The sequence below is a fragment of the Babylonia areolata genome, chromosome 10 (genome assembly GCF_041734735.1).
Source record: "Babylonia areolata isolate BAREFJ2019XMU chromosome 10, ASM4173473v1, whole genome shotgun sequence".
NCBI classification, from domain to species: Eukaryota; Metazoa; Mollusca; class Gastropoda; order Neogastropoda; family Buccinidae; genus Babylonia; species Babylonia areolata.
The window spans coordinates 2,489,993-2,505,073 of record NC_134885.1 but is presented as its reverse complement, the minus strand read 5'-3'; the positions used below and the strand labels follow the sequence as shown (position 1 = coordinate 2,505,073).

Sequence of the window (15,081 nt, the reverse complement as noted above, 5' to 3'; positions counted from 1 at the left end):
CGACATTTTTAAATCGGTGAACTGGCTGATTCACCGTTCTGTGTATTTCACAGCTCACTTTCTCATGGCGGCGTCTCATGAGGCGTCACTGCGTTCGGGCAAATCCATATACGGTACACCACATCTGTTAGGCAGATGCCTGACAGCAGCATGACCCAACACGCCAGTCAGGTCTTGAGTGCATGCTGTTTCTATTTGTCTATCTATCAGAGTGGTCTATTTGTCTATCTATCAGAGTGGTCTCCTTGTCTATCAGAGTGGTCTCCTTGTCTATCTATCAGAGTGGTCTATCTATCTATCAGAGTGGTCTATCTATCTATCAGAGTGGTCTCCTTGTCTATCTATCAGAGTGGTCTCCTTGTCTATCAGAGTGGTCTCCTTGTCTATCTATCAGAGTGGTCTGTCTATCTATCAGAGTGGTCTCTTTGTCTATCAGAGTGGTCTCCTTGTCTATCTATCAGAGTGGTCTCCTTGTCTATCAGAGTGGTCTATCTATCTATCAGAGTGGTCTCCTTGTCTATCAGAGTGGTCTCCTTGTCTATCTATCAGAGTGGTCTATCTGTCTATCTACCAGAGTGGTCGATCTGTCTATCTACCAGAGTGGTCGATCTGTCTATCTACCAGAGTGGTCGATCTGTCTATCTACCAGAGTGGTCTATCTATCTATCAGAGTGGTCTATCTATCTATCAGAGTGGTCTATTTGTCTATCAGAGTGGTCCCCTTGTCTATCTATCAGAGTGGTCTCCTTTGTCTATCAGAGTGGTCTATTTGTCTATCAGAGTGGTCTCCTTGTCTATCAGAGTGGTCTCCTTGTCTATCTATCAGAGTGGTCTATCTGTCTATCTACCAGAGTGGTCGATCTGTCTATCTACCAGAGTGGTCGATCTGTCTATCTACCAGAGTGGTCTCCTTGTCTATCAGAGTGGTCTCCTTGTCTATCTATCAGAGTGGTCTCCTTGTCTATCTATCAGAGTGGTCCATTTCTTGTCTATCTATCAGTGGTCTATTTGTCTATCTATCAGAGTGGTCCATTCCTTGTCTATCTATCAGTGGTCTATTTGTCTATCTATCAGAGTGGTCCATTCCTTGTCTATCTATCAGTGGTCTATTTGTCTATCTATCAGAGTGGTCTATCTGTCTATCTATCAGAGTGGTCTATTTGTCTGTCTATCAGAGTGGTCTATTCCTTGTCTATCTATCAGTGTGGTCTATCTATCTATCAGAGTGGTCTATTTGTCTATCTATCAGAGTGGTCTATCTGTCTATCTATCAGAGTGGTCTATTTGTCTATCAGAGTGGTCTATCTGTCTATCTATCAGAGTGGTCTATTTGTCTATCAGAGTGGTCTATTTGTCTATCTATCAGAGTGGTCTCCTCTACAGAATGTTACCACAGGACAACACTGACGTTGCCATGGGTTCTTGTTCAGTGCGTCAAGTGCGTGTTGTACACTGGACCTCGGTTTATCGTCAACTCAAAACTAGACACTGTTGAATTTTCCAGTCTAACTTGTGAGAAAGGGGGAGACCGGGATTCGAACCCACACCCACACGGACACACCTGTCTTTGTACAAAAAATGAACAAAGTTGGCCCACAGTAGTCTCCCGTCGTCCTTTTGAAACTGACGAAGTTAACGACAGACTTGTGAAATACAGACCTGGAGGTATTTAAACGTGCTTTCAGCCGTGTCGTGTTTCGGAGGACAGTTATATGAGCGTCTTCTCTCTCTCTCTCTCTCTCTGCTGTGTATATTAATGATCATTCACAAGCATTCATGAATGTGTTCCCCGGCCGCGCTGCAATGTTTAATCTTTGTTATCTTCTCCTCTCTCTCTCTCTCTCTCTCTCACACACACGCACGCACACACACTCCCTCCCCCCTTTCTCTCTCTCTCCTTCCCTCTCTTTCTATTTCTCTCTGCTATGTAACTTTCTGAACATTCATTCACCAGCCGCGCTGCAATGGTTCACCATTATCCTCCACCTTCTTCCCCCCTTGCCCCCCCAGCCCCCTCGCCCCCCCGAATCCCACCTCTCTCTCTCTCTCTCTCTCTCTCTCTGTCTCTCACTTCGGTCATGTCTCTGTGCTTAAGTATGTGTGTGTGTGTGTGTGTGTGTGTGTGTGTGTGTTGGGTGGAGAGAGTGTGTGCATGTGTATGGATATGAATGTGTGAATGCGTTCGTTTAATTACTTTTTGCGATGTTAATGATGATTATGATGATTATTCTTCGTTGTAGTAGGAGTAGATGTAGCAGTGTTAACAAAATTATTATCGTTGTGGCGTTATCGTTAATGTTGTTATTGTTATTGTTGTCACAAGGACAGATTGGCAGACTGGGCGATGCCTAAAATCTTTATCCTTGCGTAATAAAGTTTTTGAATCTTGATTCTTTTTTAATATCTCTCTCTCTCTCTCTCTCTCTCTCTCTCTCTCTCTCTTCGCGCTTCGCTTGTCACACAGCAGATATTTTGGCTGCAAGTTTCAGTTTTAGTTTTAAAGAGGTGTCAAAGCATATACGCTCCACCAGATCTGCTTTAAGACACAAAGAACAAAGTAAATACTGATTTCGGCTTCGTGTTAATCGTGGTGTGTAATATTCTGGTAGAAGAGCACCGCTCCTAAAGAGGCCGCCGGTGTAACAGGCCAAATCTTACCCTGGCCAGAGTTTACCCCCGTAAGAACTGGCCTGGGCTACATCTTACCCGGGGTATAGTTTGACCTAGGCCAGTTCTTATCCTCTGGGCCATTTCTTGCCCCCTCTCTTTTTCTCTGAAATACATTGATATTTGAAGAGTGCCAAGATTAACAACATTAGAATGAAGGGTGTGTGAACTGTGGGGAATATATTTCACACAATATTTATTACCAATGGGCTTTTATTCAAAACTGGAAAGTAATCAATGAACTTGTTGCTTGGATAAAACTGTTGTCATATTTGCAATTAAAATTTTCGATATTGAACACCTGTTTTAATTGATATTATCTTTGAACATGAAGTTCGTTCCTAGAGACGTTCAGTCGCTCTGATGTACAGTGATTGATTTTGATGAATTATGCTTAGTAATCTTGAATTGGAAATAGAAAGAGGGAGACGTTGTGGCACACCACAAGAGTTGCGGTTATGCAAGGTTTGTAATATGGCTGTGACTGGGGATGAGTTCTATTTCATAATGGAATGCACAAAGCATAAAGACTTCCGAAACAAGCATGTGCATGAAAAATATTTGTCTCCGAAGTCGGTTTTCATTTTTGTTTTTTGTTTGTTTGTTTGTTTTTTGTTCATAGGAAGCAGATGGAATTTGTTAGCTATAAGTACGTTTAACACATTTGCACATTCAAATGCTAACTGTTATTTGAAACATATTTGCGTTTTCTTATTAAGTTATAGTGTTCAGTATTTGAATGTCTTCTTTTGGGCAGCAACAAGTTCATTAATTACTTTCCAGTTTTGAATAAAAGCCCATTGGTAATAAATATTGTGTGAAATATATTCATCGCAATTCACATACCCTTCATTCTAATGTTAATCTTGGCACTCTTCAAATATCAATGTATTTCAGAGAAAAAGAGAGGGGGTAAGAAATGGCCCAGGGGATATAAACTGGCCTAGGCCAAACATTACCCCGGGTAAGATGTAGCCCAGGTCAGTTCTTACGGGGGTAAACTCTGGCCTAGGCTAGTTCTTACGGGGGAAACTCTGGCCTAGGCTAGTTCTTACGGGGGTAAACTCTGGCCAGGGTAAGATCTGGCCTGTTACACCGGGCGTGGCTGTATATGAGGGACTCGGAATGAGCGGCGTTGGACCAATGCCACTGAAACGGTGCAGATGATGAGACAGCAACAACAACAACAAAAAGTGAGAGTCATAGTCTTTTATAAAAGGATACGTGGTCCTTTTCAAAAGTCTTAAGCTGTTAATGAATTCCCATTGCAAAGGAGAAACCATTGATCATACAGCTCTCTCTTTGCTGTTGGCTTATTTGCAAGCTTATGTCAGTCTGTGCCACAAATAAACTGAGTATTTTACTGGAATTTATTCATTCATTAATATCACTTACAGTGAAAGACGTTAAACTAAAGAACGAAATTCATTCATTCCGCAACAACACACATTTACCTTCAATATAGACATGAATAGCCTGTTTATTATACTACCATATTCATTACACTACTCGTACTACAGATTTATGTGACGTAGTCTTTCGCTCTCTGACTTGCGACAGAAACGTTTGCGGACACAGTGCCTGTGACTCATCTTCATCATCACACAACGCACTGTTAGCATTACTTTTATGGTGCCTATTCTGTGTCAGAGACCTCTTAGCGCTTTACAAACACGGCGTCACTTGCACAACAGGCTACCTACCTGGGTAGAGCCGAGTGAAAGCTGCCTTCAGGCGCTATCATTCATTTCCTGTGTCATTTAGTGAGGCTTCAATCACATGCACCGTCCCATATGAATATTCGAGTAAACTAGACCCTCAGTCATACTTCATGAAGGGCGGTCGCTGTGGTGAACGTTCAGATATAAAGATTTATTATGTCATGCAGCACTAAGAGCCAGTGAAGTCTGTGATAGCCTCCACACACCGTAGTAAGGACCTGGTTGCAGCGATGTAATAGCTGCCAGCACAGCGTTTAGGCGAAGCTCTTGACGAAGCTCCCGCTGATGCGCAGGGACTGGATGTCATGCAGAGCGTCCAGGACGTTGAAGTAGACCTTGCTGAAGTCCTCATGCTCGAAGAACTTGGCCCTGTTGAGGATGGCCAGCGTGGTGGGCGGGATGTCGGTCAGCATCATGGCCACGCCGGCTCGGGAGAATTGCGTGATGATCAGGTGCAGCATCTCCACACCCGTCAGGTCGATGTAGGTCATCGTGCTGCAGTCCACTATCACGAAACGCACCTCCTCCTCCTCCTCCAACGTCTCCACCGTCGGACTGACTGCTGCAGCCGCGGCGTTGTTGCTGACGTTTTCCTCGGGCACAAGCTCCTGGCTGATCTTCAGGCCTTGGAAGCCGGAACGCGATCTTCTGCTGGAGCTGCGGCTCTGCTTGATGGTGTCCAGATTCCCGCGCCGCGACAGATGGACGTGAACCACGGGGCGGAGATCGCGCTGGTCTGTCGCGGATCCCGGATCAGCCACGTCGATCTCGTAGTGGTCCTTGTGCGCCATGGTGGTGGGGTCGAAGATCTTCCTGTAGATCTCGGACCTGAACCGCTCAGCGCTGGCAAAGTGCAGCTGGGATTCGAACCTAGTGAGCAGAGAGTGACGGAAGGGAGTGTGTGGGGAGAGAGGATGTGCTGTGTTGTGCTACGCTGTGCTGTGGTGTGTTATGTTTGCTGTGCTATGATGTTGTATATTCCTTTGTGCTGTGATGTAGTGTGCTATTGTGTTTGTTGTGTTGTGTTGTGATATGCTGTTCTGTTCTGTGTTGTGCTGTGCTGTGCTGTGATATGCTGTTCTGTTCTGTGTTGTGCTGTGCTGTGCTGTGCTGTGCTGTGATATGCTGTTCTGTTCTGTGTTGTGCTGTGCTGTGCTGTGCTGTGATATGCTGTTCTGTTCTGTGTTGTGCTGTGCTGTGCTGTGCTGTGCTGTGATATGCTGTTCTGTTCTGTGTTGTGCTGTGCTATGCTGTGCTGTGCTGTGATATGCTGTTCTGTTCTGTGTTGTGCTGTGCTGTGCTGTGCTGTGATATGCTGATATGCTGATCTGTTCTGTGTTGTGCTGTGCTGTTCTGTGATATGCTGATCTGTTCTATGTTGTGCTGTGCTGTGCTGTAGTGTAGTGTAGTGGGTTGTATTGAGCTGGGCTGGGCTGGGCTGTTGTGTTGGCGTGTGGTGTGTGTCTGTGTGTGCGGGGGTGGGGGGGTGGGGGGGGCAGTGTGTGTGTGTGTGTGTGTGTGTGTGTGTGTGCATGCATTCGCGTGTGTGTGTATGTGTGTGTGCATGTGCATGTGTGAGGGGGGGAAGGGTGTGTGCATGCGTGCTTACATGCGTGTGTGTGTGTGTGTGTGTGTGTGTGTGTGTGTGTGTACGTACGCGTGTGTGTATGTGTGCATGTGTGTGTTTGATGTGGCGAGGGGGGTGCCGGCGTGTGTGAATGTGAGTGTGTGTGTGTGAGAGAGAGAGGGAGACACACACACAGACAGAGAGAGACAGAGACAGGGAGACAGGGACACAGAGACAGAGAGAGACACACAGAGAGAGTGAGACAACGTGATCCTGGATACAGTATGCGCATTCGGTGGAAGAGAGAAACAACTGGAATTGCCTGATCAACACCCCCACCCCCTTTACCACATAAAAAAGACAGACAGACAAAGAAGACTCCACATCGACCCAACCACCCACACCCCACCCAAACCAACCCTACCTCCCACACGAACCTGAAGATCCTGACGCCGGGGATTGGGTGGATGTCCCTGCGGTCCATGTTGAGGTAGAGGTCCTCCCCGGAAGCCTTGCCCAGCAGGATGCCATGGGCCAGCTGGCTGTAGGCCAGCACCATCACCACAGAGGCCAGGGTGCCCGCCAGCAGACCCACGTCCAGGTCGCCCACCACCCCGAACACCACCGTCAGCACCCAGATCAGGAAGTCGCCCTTGTTCACGTACCACAGATCCTTCACCTTCAACACCTGGGGGGAAATTAATGACGTCCTTCACCTTCAACGCCTGGGGGGAGGGTTAAAGACGCCCTTCACCTTCAACACCTGGGGGAGGTTAAATCTTCACCTTCAACGCTTGGGGAGGTTAATGACGTTTAAAGACATCCTTCACCTTCAATACCTGGGTGGAGGCGTGGGGGGGAGGGATGAAAGACGTCCTTCATCTTCAACACCTGGGTGGAGGCGTGGGGGGGAGGGATGAAAGACATCCTTCATCTTCAATACCTGGGTGGAGGCGTGGGGGGGAGGGATGAAAGACATCCTTCATCTTCAATACCTGGGTGGAGGCGTGGGGGGGAGGGATGAAAGACATCCTTCACCTTCAATACCTGGGTGGAGGCGTGGGGGGGAGGGATGAAAGACGTCCTTCATCTTCAACACCTGGGGGAGGTTAAAAACGTCCTTCACCTTCAACATCTGGGGGATGCTAAAAACGTCCTTCACCTTCAACACCTGCAGGAGGTTAAAGATGCCATTCACCTTCAACACCTGTGGGAAGTTAAAGACGTGTGTGTGTGTGTGTGTGTGTGTGTGTGTGTGTGTGTGTGTGTGCCTGTGTCTGTGTCTGTGTCTGAGTATTTCTCTCTCCACCCCCACACCCCCAACCCCGTCCCCACCTGCAGCAGGAGGTCCTTCATGGCCAAGATGATCATGACGGACAGCATGGCAATGGGCAGCGACACGAAGAGCGGCCCCGCCACGAGCAGCACGAGCAGCAGGAACAGGGCCGTGCTGATGCCGTTCAGCGTGGACCTGCTGCCCATGGAGCTCAGCATCATGGTGCGGGGCGGGGAGATACTGGACGAGAAGTTCTGGAAGAAGGACCCCACCACCTGGCACAGCCCGTAGGCCAACAGCTCCTGGTTGTCGTCGATGGTGATCATGTGCAGCTTGGCCGTCAGCTTGGCCAGGGAGATGGTCAGCACAAAGATGAGGATGGCGTCCACGAAAGCATCCTTGACGATCCTGGGCATGGGCTCCACAGGTGGGAGGGAAGGGCTGGGCAGGCCCTGCGGGATGTCGCCCACCACCTGGACGTTGAAGCGTTCGTCCAGCCGGGCGAAGTGGGACACGAGGGTGGAGAGGATGACTACGAGCAGCTCCGCGGGCACGGGCACCTTCAGCCGGTGCTTGTAGCGCTTATTGATGCCCTCGTTGATGCCCAGCAGCATCGCCCCGCAGATAACCCCCACGATGAGGTCGGCGATGTTGGTGTCCGTGATGTGGGTCACCACGTCCGCCGTGGTGAACACCAGCTTGCCCATGCCCGAGCGGGTCTGCAGCGTCAGGTGTAACAGCTTGACGATCTGCAAAAGGCACGTCTTACAACACGACATCTACCCTCCGAAAACGGAGTACGGCTGCCTACGTGGCGGGGTAAAAACGGTCATACACGTAAAATCCCACTCATATACATACATGTGAACGTGGGAGTTGCAGCCCACGAGCGAAGAAGAAAACGACGAAACACGACACATTTCACTGACACTGGGACTCTTTTATATGGATTTATTTAAATACTCAACTGATGGGATTTCGGTCTAGTCCATCTATTCGTGAAGCACCTCTGCTGGAAAGAAATGACATCCTTGATTCGTCCAACAACATTCATTTTGTTCATTTGATTTGATTATGTTTATCATGGGTGTTGGTTTTTTTTTGCTGAATTTCTGTGAGTTGTTTTTTTCTGTTTATGACATACTATCGAAACAACAGGCTTATTCTTTATGCCTGGGTTCCAGTCTCAGACCAGCTCTGACTGGAGACTGAACTGGACAGACGCATGAGAAAACCTTTCACCTCACTCTCCAGGCAAAGTGCAGTTTGCAGCAAGCTGTGTGACAGCAGTGCAGCCAGCTTTGCAAAGCAAGTTCTTCTCCAGCAGCAAATCCTTCACTGTCCGCTCTCGACAGGAAATGTGAGAGTGGGTACATGACTTGGGCTGGGGAAGGTTAAAAGCAGCTCAGACCAACACACCCACAGACAGACCCCCAGACCCACCTGGTCATTCCACAAACTCACTCACCTGGCTAACGCTGATGTGCACAGCGGCAGCGAAAGAGAATCCCCCGATGAAGGAGTTGGACATGTAGGTGGTGAGGAAGCCCATCCGGAGCAGACCCATCCCGATCAGGATGATGCCCTCCAGCAGAGCGGCAGCTGTGGCCGTGCATACCTGTCGGGGAGAAGGGTACTTCTATAGCACACCTGTCCTGGGTTGATGGATAGGGATACTTGTAATATATAGCGCCTATCCTCGGTCACATAACAAGCTCTAAGGGCTTTGCACAACAGGGTAGAGCTCATCATTCTTTCCTGTCTCATTCAGTCAGGCTTTAGTGGCTTGCGCGCGCGCGTGCACACACACACACACACACCTTATTCTCCAGCAGCTCTGCAGCACTGACGGTGTGGTTGGGTGCCTGGTTGGCCAGGTAGTGGTCCACCTCCTGGTCTATGATGGAGGCCGACAGCAAGGCCACCACGGCGTTGGTTCCCATGGAGACGTGGGGGGAGGTGCCGAACACCATGTACACCAGCACGGGGAAGAGAGAAGTGTAGAGCCCGTACACGGGAGTCAGGTTGGCCAGCAGCCCGAACCCCAGCCCTTGGGGCAGGTGGAGGAAGCCCGCGGAGAGGCCGCAGACGACGTCCATGAAGAGGTAGCTGCCCGCGCTGTAGTGCTTCAGCACCTTGCCGATGGGCAGGAAGCCCAGGAGGCCGTTCACCAGGCACGACCCGGAGCATCTGCCCGCAAGGGGTCACTGAGCAGTCCCGCCTCCTCACTCTCATGTTCATTCTATAAATAGCACGCAGGGCAGGGAGACGGGGGTAGGAAAAGGTATATATAACTCTTGATTGTAAATCCACATATCAAAAACTGGTCACTGCACCACAAGCCTGCCAATACACACACACACACACACACACACGTGTGTGTGGGGGGGGGGGGGGGAGGGTTGTATTGGGAGAGTTCAGTGCATGCTGTTCTGAAAGTTGTTAGTGTGTGTGTGTGTGTTTTGTTGTTGTTTTTATCATATAAAGCTGTCGGAAACAAAACGATCCGAAACACCAGTCAGAAGGTTGAAAGTTGTGACCAGTACATTTGGGGACAAGGAAATCCTGAAATCGGATCGCCACTAAATTAGTATTCATGGCCTCTGTCCTATGGTCTGTCATCTTACAAAGCCTCATCGAAATCTACCAGTGAATTCTTCAAGGTATCCTACAGTTGGTTTTTTGTTTGTTTGTTTGTTGTTGTTGTTTTTGTTTTTTTTTGTTTGTTTGTTTGTTTTTTGGGTTTTTTTTTGTTTTGTTTTGTTTTTTTTTTGTTTTGTTTTTTGTTTTTTTTGGGGGGGTTACCCATCTCCCAATAGTGAAAAATCATTTAGATATTCCTTAGATCCAGAAATCGTACCGGATCACCACCAAAATCCTTCCGCTTGGTCCTTGGCCCATCACTGACATTTCCACAACATAGCAGAAAAAGTCCCCTTTTTACGCAATCTTGCTAAAATACAAACAAACAAACACTTGAAAACACCTGCGGTGAAAACATAACCTCTGCCGGTGGCAACAACAGCATCAGTGGTCAGTGAGCTCTGCTATGTGACACACGTACTGATTCCACAAACTCTACTTGCGGCACAGCCTCACCTACATTTCTGCTTGACCATGTGCAGAAGTGGTGCGGTTTTTGGCGGGCCTGGCAGTGGATAGAAGTCGTTGAGCTGGTCCTGCGTGTAGGACCGCCTCTCATAGCTCATGAAGCCCTTCCTCGAATGGTACGGCGACCCGGACAAGGTGCACGTGTAGTTCGAGCTGTCACTTATGTCTGAGCTGGTACCGTCGTGGCGTTTCTGCAGATCGGAGTACAGGGAAAGTATGGGTTAATGTACTACTGTTGTTGTTTTTGCTCCTACTGCTACTATTAATACTGACACAACAACTGTCAACCAAAGATATTCTGACGTTAGAAAGGCTGTAAAGCAATATGCTGCTGATCACAATGATTGCGATATGAATGGATACAACTTTATTTACGGTGGATTCAAATATCCCGACCAGAGCACATGTTCACGCGCATAATTTTTTTTAGGACATAAAGAAGAATGGACAATTAACTAAACAAGAGGGCAGCCAGTAAGCAATTAAGGAAATACTGATGCAGACGGACAACGAAACTGAAACCATATTAAAATAACTGTGATAATGCATGACGGGTGGATAATGGATTAGCAAACTGTATTGTATTGTACTGAACAGAATTCAGACAATACACGACAGAGGCCAAACCAGAACAAAATTCGGACAATACATGACAGAGGCCAAACCAGAACAAAATTCGGACAATACATGACAGAGGCCAAACCAGAACAAAGTTCGGACAATATATAAAGGACAGAGGCCAAACCAGAACAAAGTTCGGACAATATATAAATGACAGAGGCCAAACCAGAACAAAGTTCGGACAATATATAAATGACAGAGGCCAAACCAGAACAAAATTCGGACAATAAACGACAGAGGCCAAACCAGAACAAAATTTGGACAATAAATGATGGGGACCGAATCACTGGGAATGAAACTCTGGCAACAGAGGGAGGTTCTGGCAATTAATGACAGAGGCCAAACGGCAGAGCAAAATTCCGACAATGAAAAGACAAAGGCGAAACCAGAAAGAAATGATAAATGTATATTAAAAAGCAGTGATATTTTAAAATATCTTTTGTGGGTAATGTTCGTCAAAGTAAAGCAGGAATATATTCGGGGAACAAGAAAGAGACGTGCGTACAGACAAGCAAACACACCCACATGCATCAAAACACACACGCACAGTTTGAGAGATGAGGGCGGGAGTGGAGAGACAGAGACAAAGAGACAGAGAGACAAGGACAATGACACTGACTTAAAGTTTACAGGCAGTGCCAAAGATACCCTTTTGGCAAGGAGGTTACAACACATAGAGAGACCGAGAGACAGAGAGACAGAGACAGAGAGTAACCTTTGTCAATATTGTCTTTTTCTTGCCGTCCACAGATGACTCTCCTCCAGGAGATTCCACGTTTCTGAGACTGGGGGATTCTGTGTCTCTGGTACTGGGAGTTTCTGTGTCACTCGACAATAGCTGAGCCATGGTGTATGATTTTGAGATATTGCAGAGCACAGCCAGTTGCCTTCAGGACTTCACTTCACCACACCTGGAAATTCACCAAGTTATAAGATTAACCCTTTGAGCCCTGAGTTACTGAGCAATTTTAACCCTTCTGCCCGAGCTCCTGAGCCAAAATTTGCAAATAATTGGTACTAGTTAAAAGTTCACATTTGTGAGAGGCTAATTCGGTCATGCAACCACCACCATGAGCACAACAAGCATTAATCAACATCCTCGCGGTTAGGAAACCTTCGTCTCCCGTATTCCACTTGAAACATACCGCAAAGCGTTAGAAATGCACAACCCTTAATTAACCCTTGACTCAGTGCTGAAGTGGTGTCGTTGATTTTACTGAGCAAAAGTAATGCCATCTCAGGAGGAAGCGGTCCAAGTAGAAAATAGTGACTGACAACCTGATAATTTATGTTCAAAGCAAGGTGACTGCCCTTCACTGACAAGTATTATCGTCAGCAGCTGTCAATGAGTTCATCAAGACTCACTGTGCAGAACCCTTTAATAATCACAGATAGAAATTGTTAACTCTCTTTCCTTTGTTGTTGTTTTGCTGCTGTTGTTGTTGTTTTATCAGTTGTTTCTTGGAGTAGTAGTGTGTGTGCTGTTGGTGGTGGTATGGAGGTGGAATGTGGCAGATGGTCAAGACGCTCAGCCGTGCCAATACAGAGAGTCCTTGAGGGTCTGGGTTCGAATCCTGCTCTCGCCGGCCTTTCTCCCAAGTTTTGAAAATCAAACTGAGCGTCTAGTCATTCGGATAATACGATAAACCAAGGTCCCGTGCGCAGCACGCACTTGGCGCACTAAAATAATGAACCCATAGCAACAAGAGTGTTGTCCTCTGGCAAAATTCTGTAGCAAAAATCCACCCTGATAGATACACAAATATATATGTGCATGTACTCAAGGCCTGACTAAACGCGTTTGGTTATGCTGCTGGTCAGGCATCCGCCTTGTACTGACATTTGGTGTACAGCGTACATGTCCGAATGCAGTGACGCCTCCTTGAGAAACTGAAATTGTTGTTGTTTCGCCTCATGATCTGCACCGTTTAAGTGGGTTACTCCCACACCGCTTCCCAAGCAATGCAACATCACCCTGACAATTCTGTTCTAGACAGCAACATAAACAGCATCAGCGACAGCTCGAGTTGGTCTAGCTAAACTTGGACATCTGCTGCAGCAAGCCATACTGAGACATCAAAGCACAGAGGTAACACATGGGTGCCAGACTGCAATGGACGACTAGCTGGGCCATCTTTACAAACGAATCTCGGTGTGTCGTACGCTTTACAAGCGATAGGCCGAGGGTCTGTCTTCGACCATCTCAGTGCTTTACGGCCAGTGTCTACGTGATTTGGTGACACCAGGTTTTCGACCACCTCTTGAACACTTTGCTGCTGTCTGCGTCCTTAGCGACACTGGGTTCCTCTCTGTAATGGTCGTAGCAACCATGGACGTCTGCCTCAGTTGTGCTTTCTAGTATGATTTCACTCTGACAGTCACCAGGAGCGGAACGACCCTGATGGGAAACTGTATGATATGCACAGACAGATGCAACACCATTAAGGACCAAGGTTCCACGGCAGCCGGCACGACATGGAGAAGACATCTCTATTCGTCACCAGATGCAGACTGATTGTGTGACAACGAAAGCAAAGAAAAAGAAGACAGTCACATGCCGCGGTGTACAGACGACATCTTGAAGCGTCATCTTCTTTTAGAAATTGCTTTTAACTGAAAATTTACTCACGTTGAATCGCTGCTGAACATGACTTGAAAATAAAATAATCTACGATAACGAACGAACAAAACCACCGACTTGTCAGCTCACATATTATAGCACAGCCAGCAGGGAACACTGTGACAGCGACGCCTTTGTGATGTCGAATCAGGCTGAAGTTTAAAAGGCGGACGAGAAAACCTTATCAAAACACCTAGTTCAAACATAATTATGCTTAATTTCTGTTCAATAAAACCACTCCGTTATTCCCCACTATTTGTGATTTTTTTTCCAGCCGTGTATGGAATTTTAGAAGTCAACACGATTCATCAGTGAGCAGACCGGCAGAACCACAGTGACGCTTCTTTTCTCAACGCGACTGTATTACGTCATTTGTACGACGTGACGATGTCTATTTCATAGCATTCTGATGAAAGCATCTCAGTGAAACGATGTTGTCAATTTGATTTTCGTTTCATTTCAAGTGACCGTTTCCTTTATAATGTTTGATACCGTTTCGAGTAGATTAGTTGTTTTTTTGGCCTGTTTGTTGTTGTTGTTTGCTTCGTTTTGTTGTATTTTTGTTGCTGTTGTTTTTGTGTTTGTTGTCATTTTGGTGTGTTTTTTGGGGAGAGGGGTGGCGGCAGTGAGGGACTGCGCTTGCATCGGTACTGAGATACGTTAGATGTGCCACGGTGTTACCGGCGGCGGTTACTGTGTGTGTCACGCGCCCAGTGCCCGATGGGTTTTTGTGCCGATGGGCAAGCGTTCCATATAATTATTACCAATTATTGTTACTATTTTCGTTCCCATTATCATTCTTCTTCTTGTCAGTTTTCATGATTATTATTATTTATTATCATTACAAAAAAATTAAGTTGAACCAAAAAAGGGAGGCAAGTTGCAAGTTCTGTGCCGGGATGCGCGAGGCAACGTTGGCTCTAAGTTGTGTGCCCTTGTCTGTGTGTCCTGGGTATGCTTGTTGACTGCAATCGTTTGATTACTTTCAAACACTTTGGGTCTTTGAATATTGGTACATACTTTAAAGAGGGGCAGGTTAGGCATCGGGGTCGGCAGTGTTTGCTTTTGTTAATCAGTATGTGAACACCCTGACTGACTGAATTCGAGAGAAAATATTCCATTCTTCTTGGTTGTGGCAAAAAGACTCGAACGAAGTTTTTAAGCGGGACTTCGGCTACTGCGTTGTCAGCAACATCTTTGCAAACGTGAGATCGAAGTCATACTGTTTATGTTCTGTTACGGTAGGTGGGTGTGAATATAGCCGCCCGATTTTGGACACGTTAAGCTGATGGACTTAATTACTTGACCAGATGAGCTGAAAAGTGTTCAGAAATGTCCATTTACGCCCAGTCCTCAGGCACATTTTGTGGCGCGCTTTCAAGGCTCTGATCAGTTTGACGTACTGACCAGTTTTTAGTATTATGAAATATTGTATTTAAAATAATAAGCTATAGACAAGCATTTCTTGGTGTTTATTTCGCGACTTGCTGAGAGGCGC

General features: G+C 46.9%; 2 protein-coding genes across 3 annotated transcripts in view; one reads left to right on the top strand and one right to left on the bottom strand.

Annotated features, from left to right (window-relative positions):
- Positions 1-4,642: 4,642 nt before the first annotated feature.
- Positions 4,643-11,810, bottom strand: LOC143286639 (sulfate transporter-like). The gene is made up of 8 exons (XM_076594277.1): positions 11,679-11,810; positions 10,331-10,533; positions 9,052-9,421; positions 8,688-8,849; positions 7,291-7,980; positions 7,037-7,126; positions 6,380-6,643; positions 4,643-5,245 (listed from the first exon to the last, which is right to left on the bottom strand). The coding sequence occupies exons 1-8, from the start codon at positions 11,808-11,810 to the stop codon at positions 4,643-4,645; spliced, it is 2,514 nt and encodes an 837-aa protein (XP_076450392.1).
- Positions 11,811-14,685: 2,875 nt separating this feature from the next.
- Positions 14,686-15,081, top strand: part of LOC143286707 (DNA polymerase delta catalytic subunit-like) — a 52,729-nt gene continuing 52,333 nt past the window's right edge. Inside the window, exon 1 of one of the 2 annotated variants that reach the window (XM_076594390.1) lies at positions 14,686-14,788. The gene's annotated coding sequence lies outside the window, so the exon portion shown is untranslated. Of the gene's footprint in view, positions 14,825-15,081 lie in introns of both variants that reach the window. The other variant, XM_076594391.1, reaches the window with a different exon arrangement.

Coding starts and splice junctions, on each gene's coding strand:
- LOC143286639 (XM_076594277.1), bottom strand. CDS start 11,810: ATGGCTCAGCTATTGTCGAGTGACACAGAAACTCCCAGTACCAGAGAC. Junction 7,981..8,687: donor TTAGCCAGGTGAGTGAGTTT/GTGGAATGACCA, acceptor TGCCTTTTGCAG/ATCGTCAAGCTGTTACACCT. Junction 6,644..7,036: donor AGGTGTTGAAGATGAAGGAC/GTCTTTCATCCC, acceptor ATTTCCCCCCAG/GTGTTGAAGGTGAAGGATCT.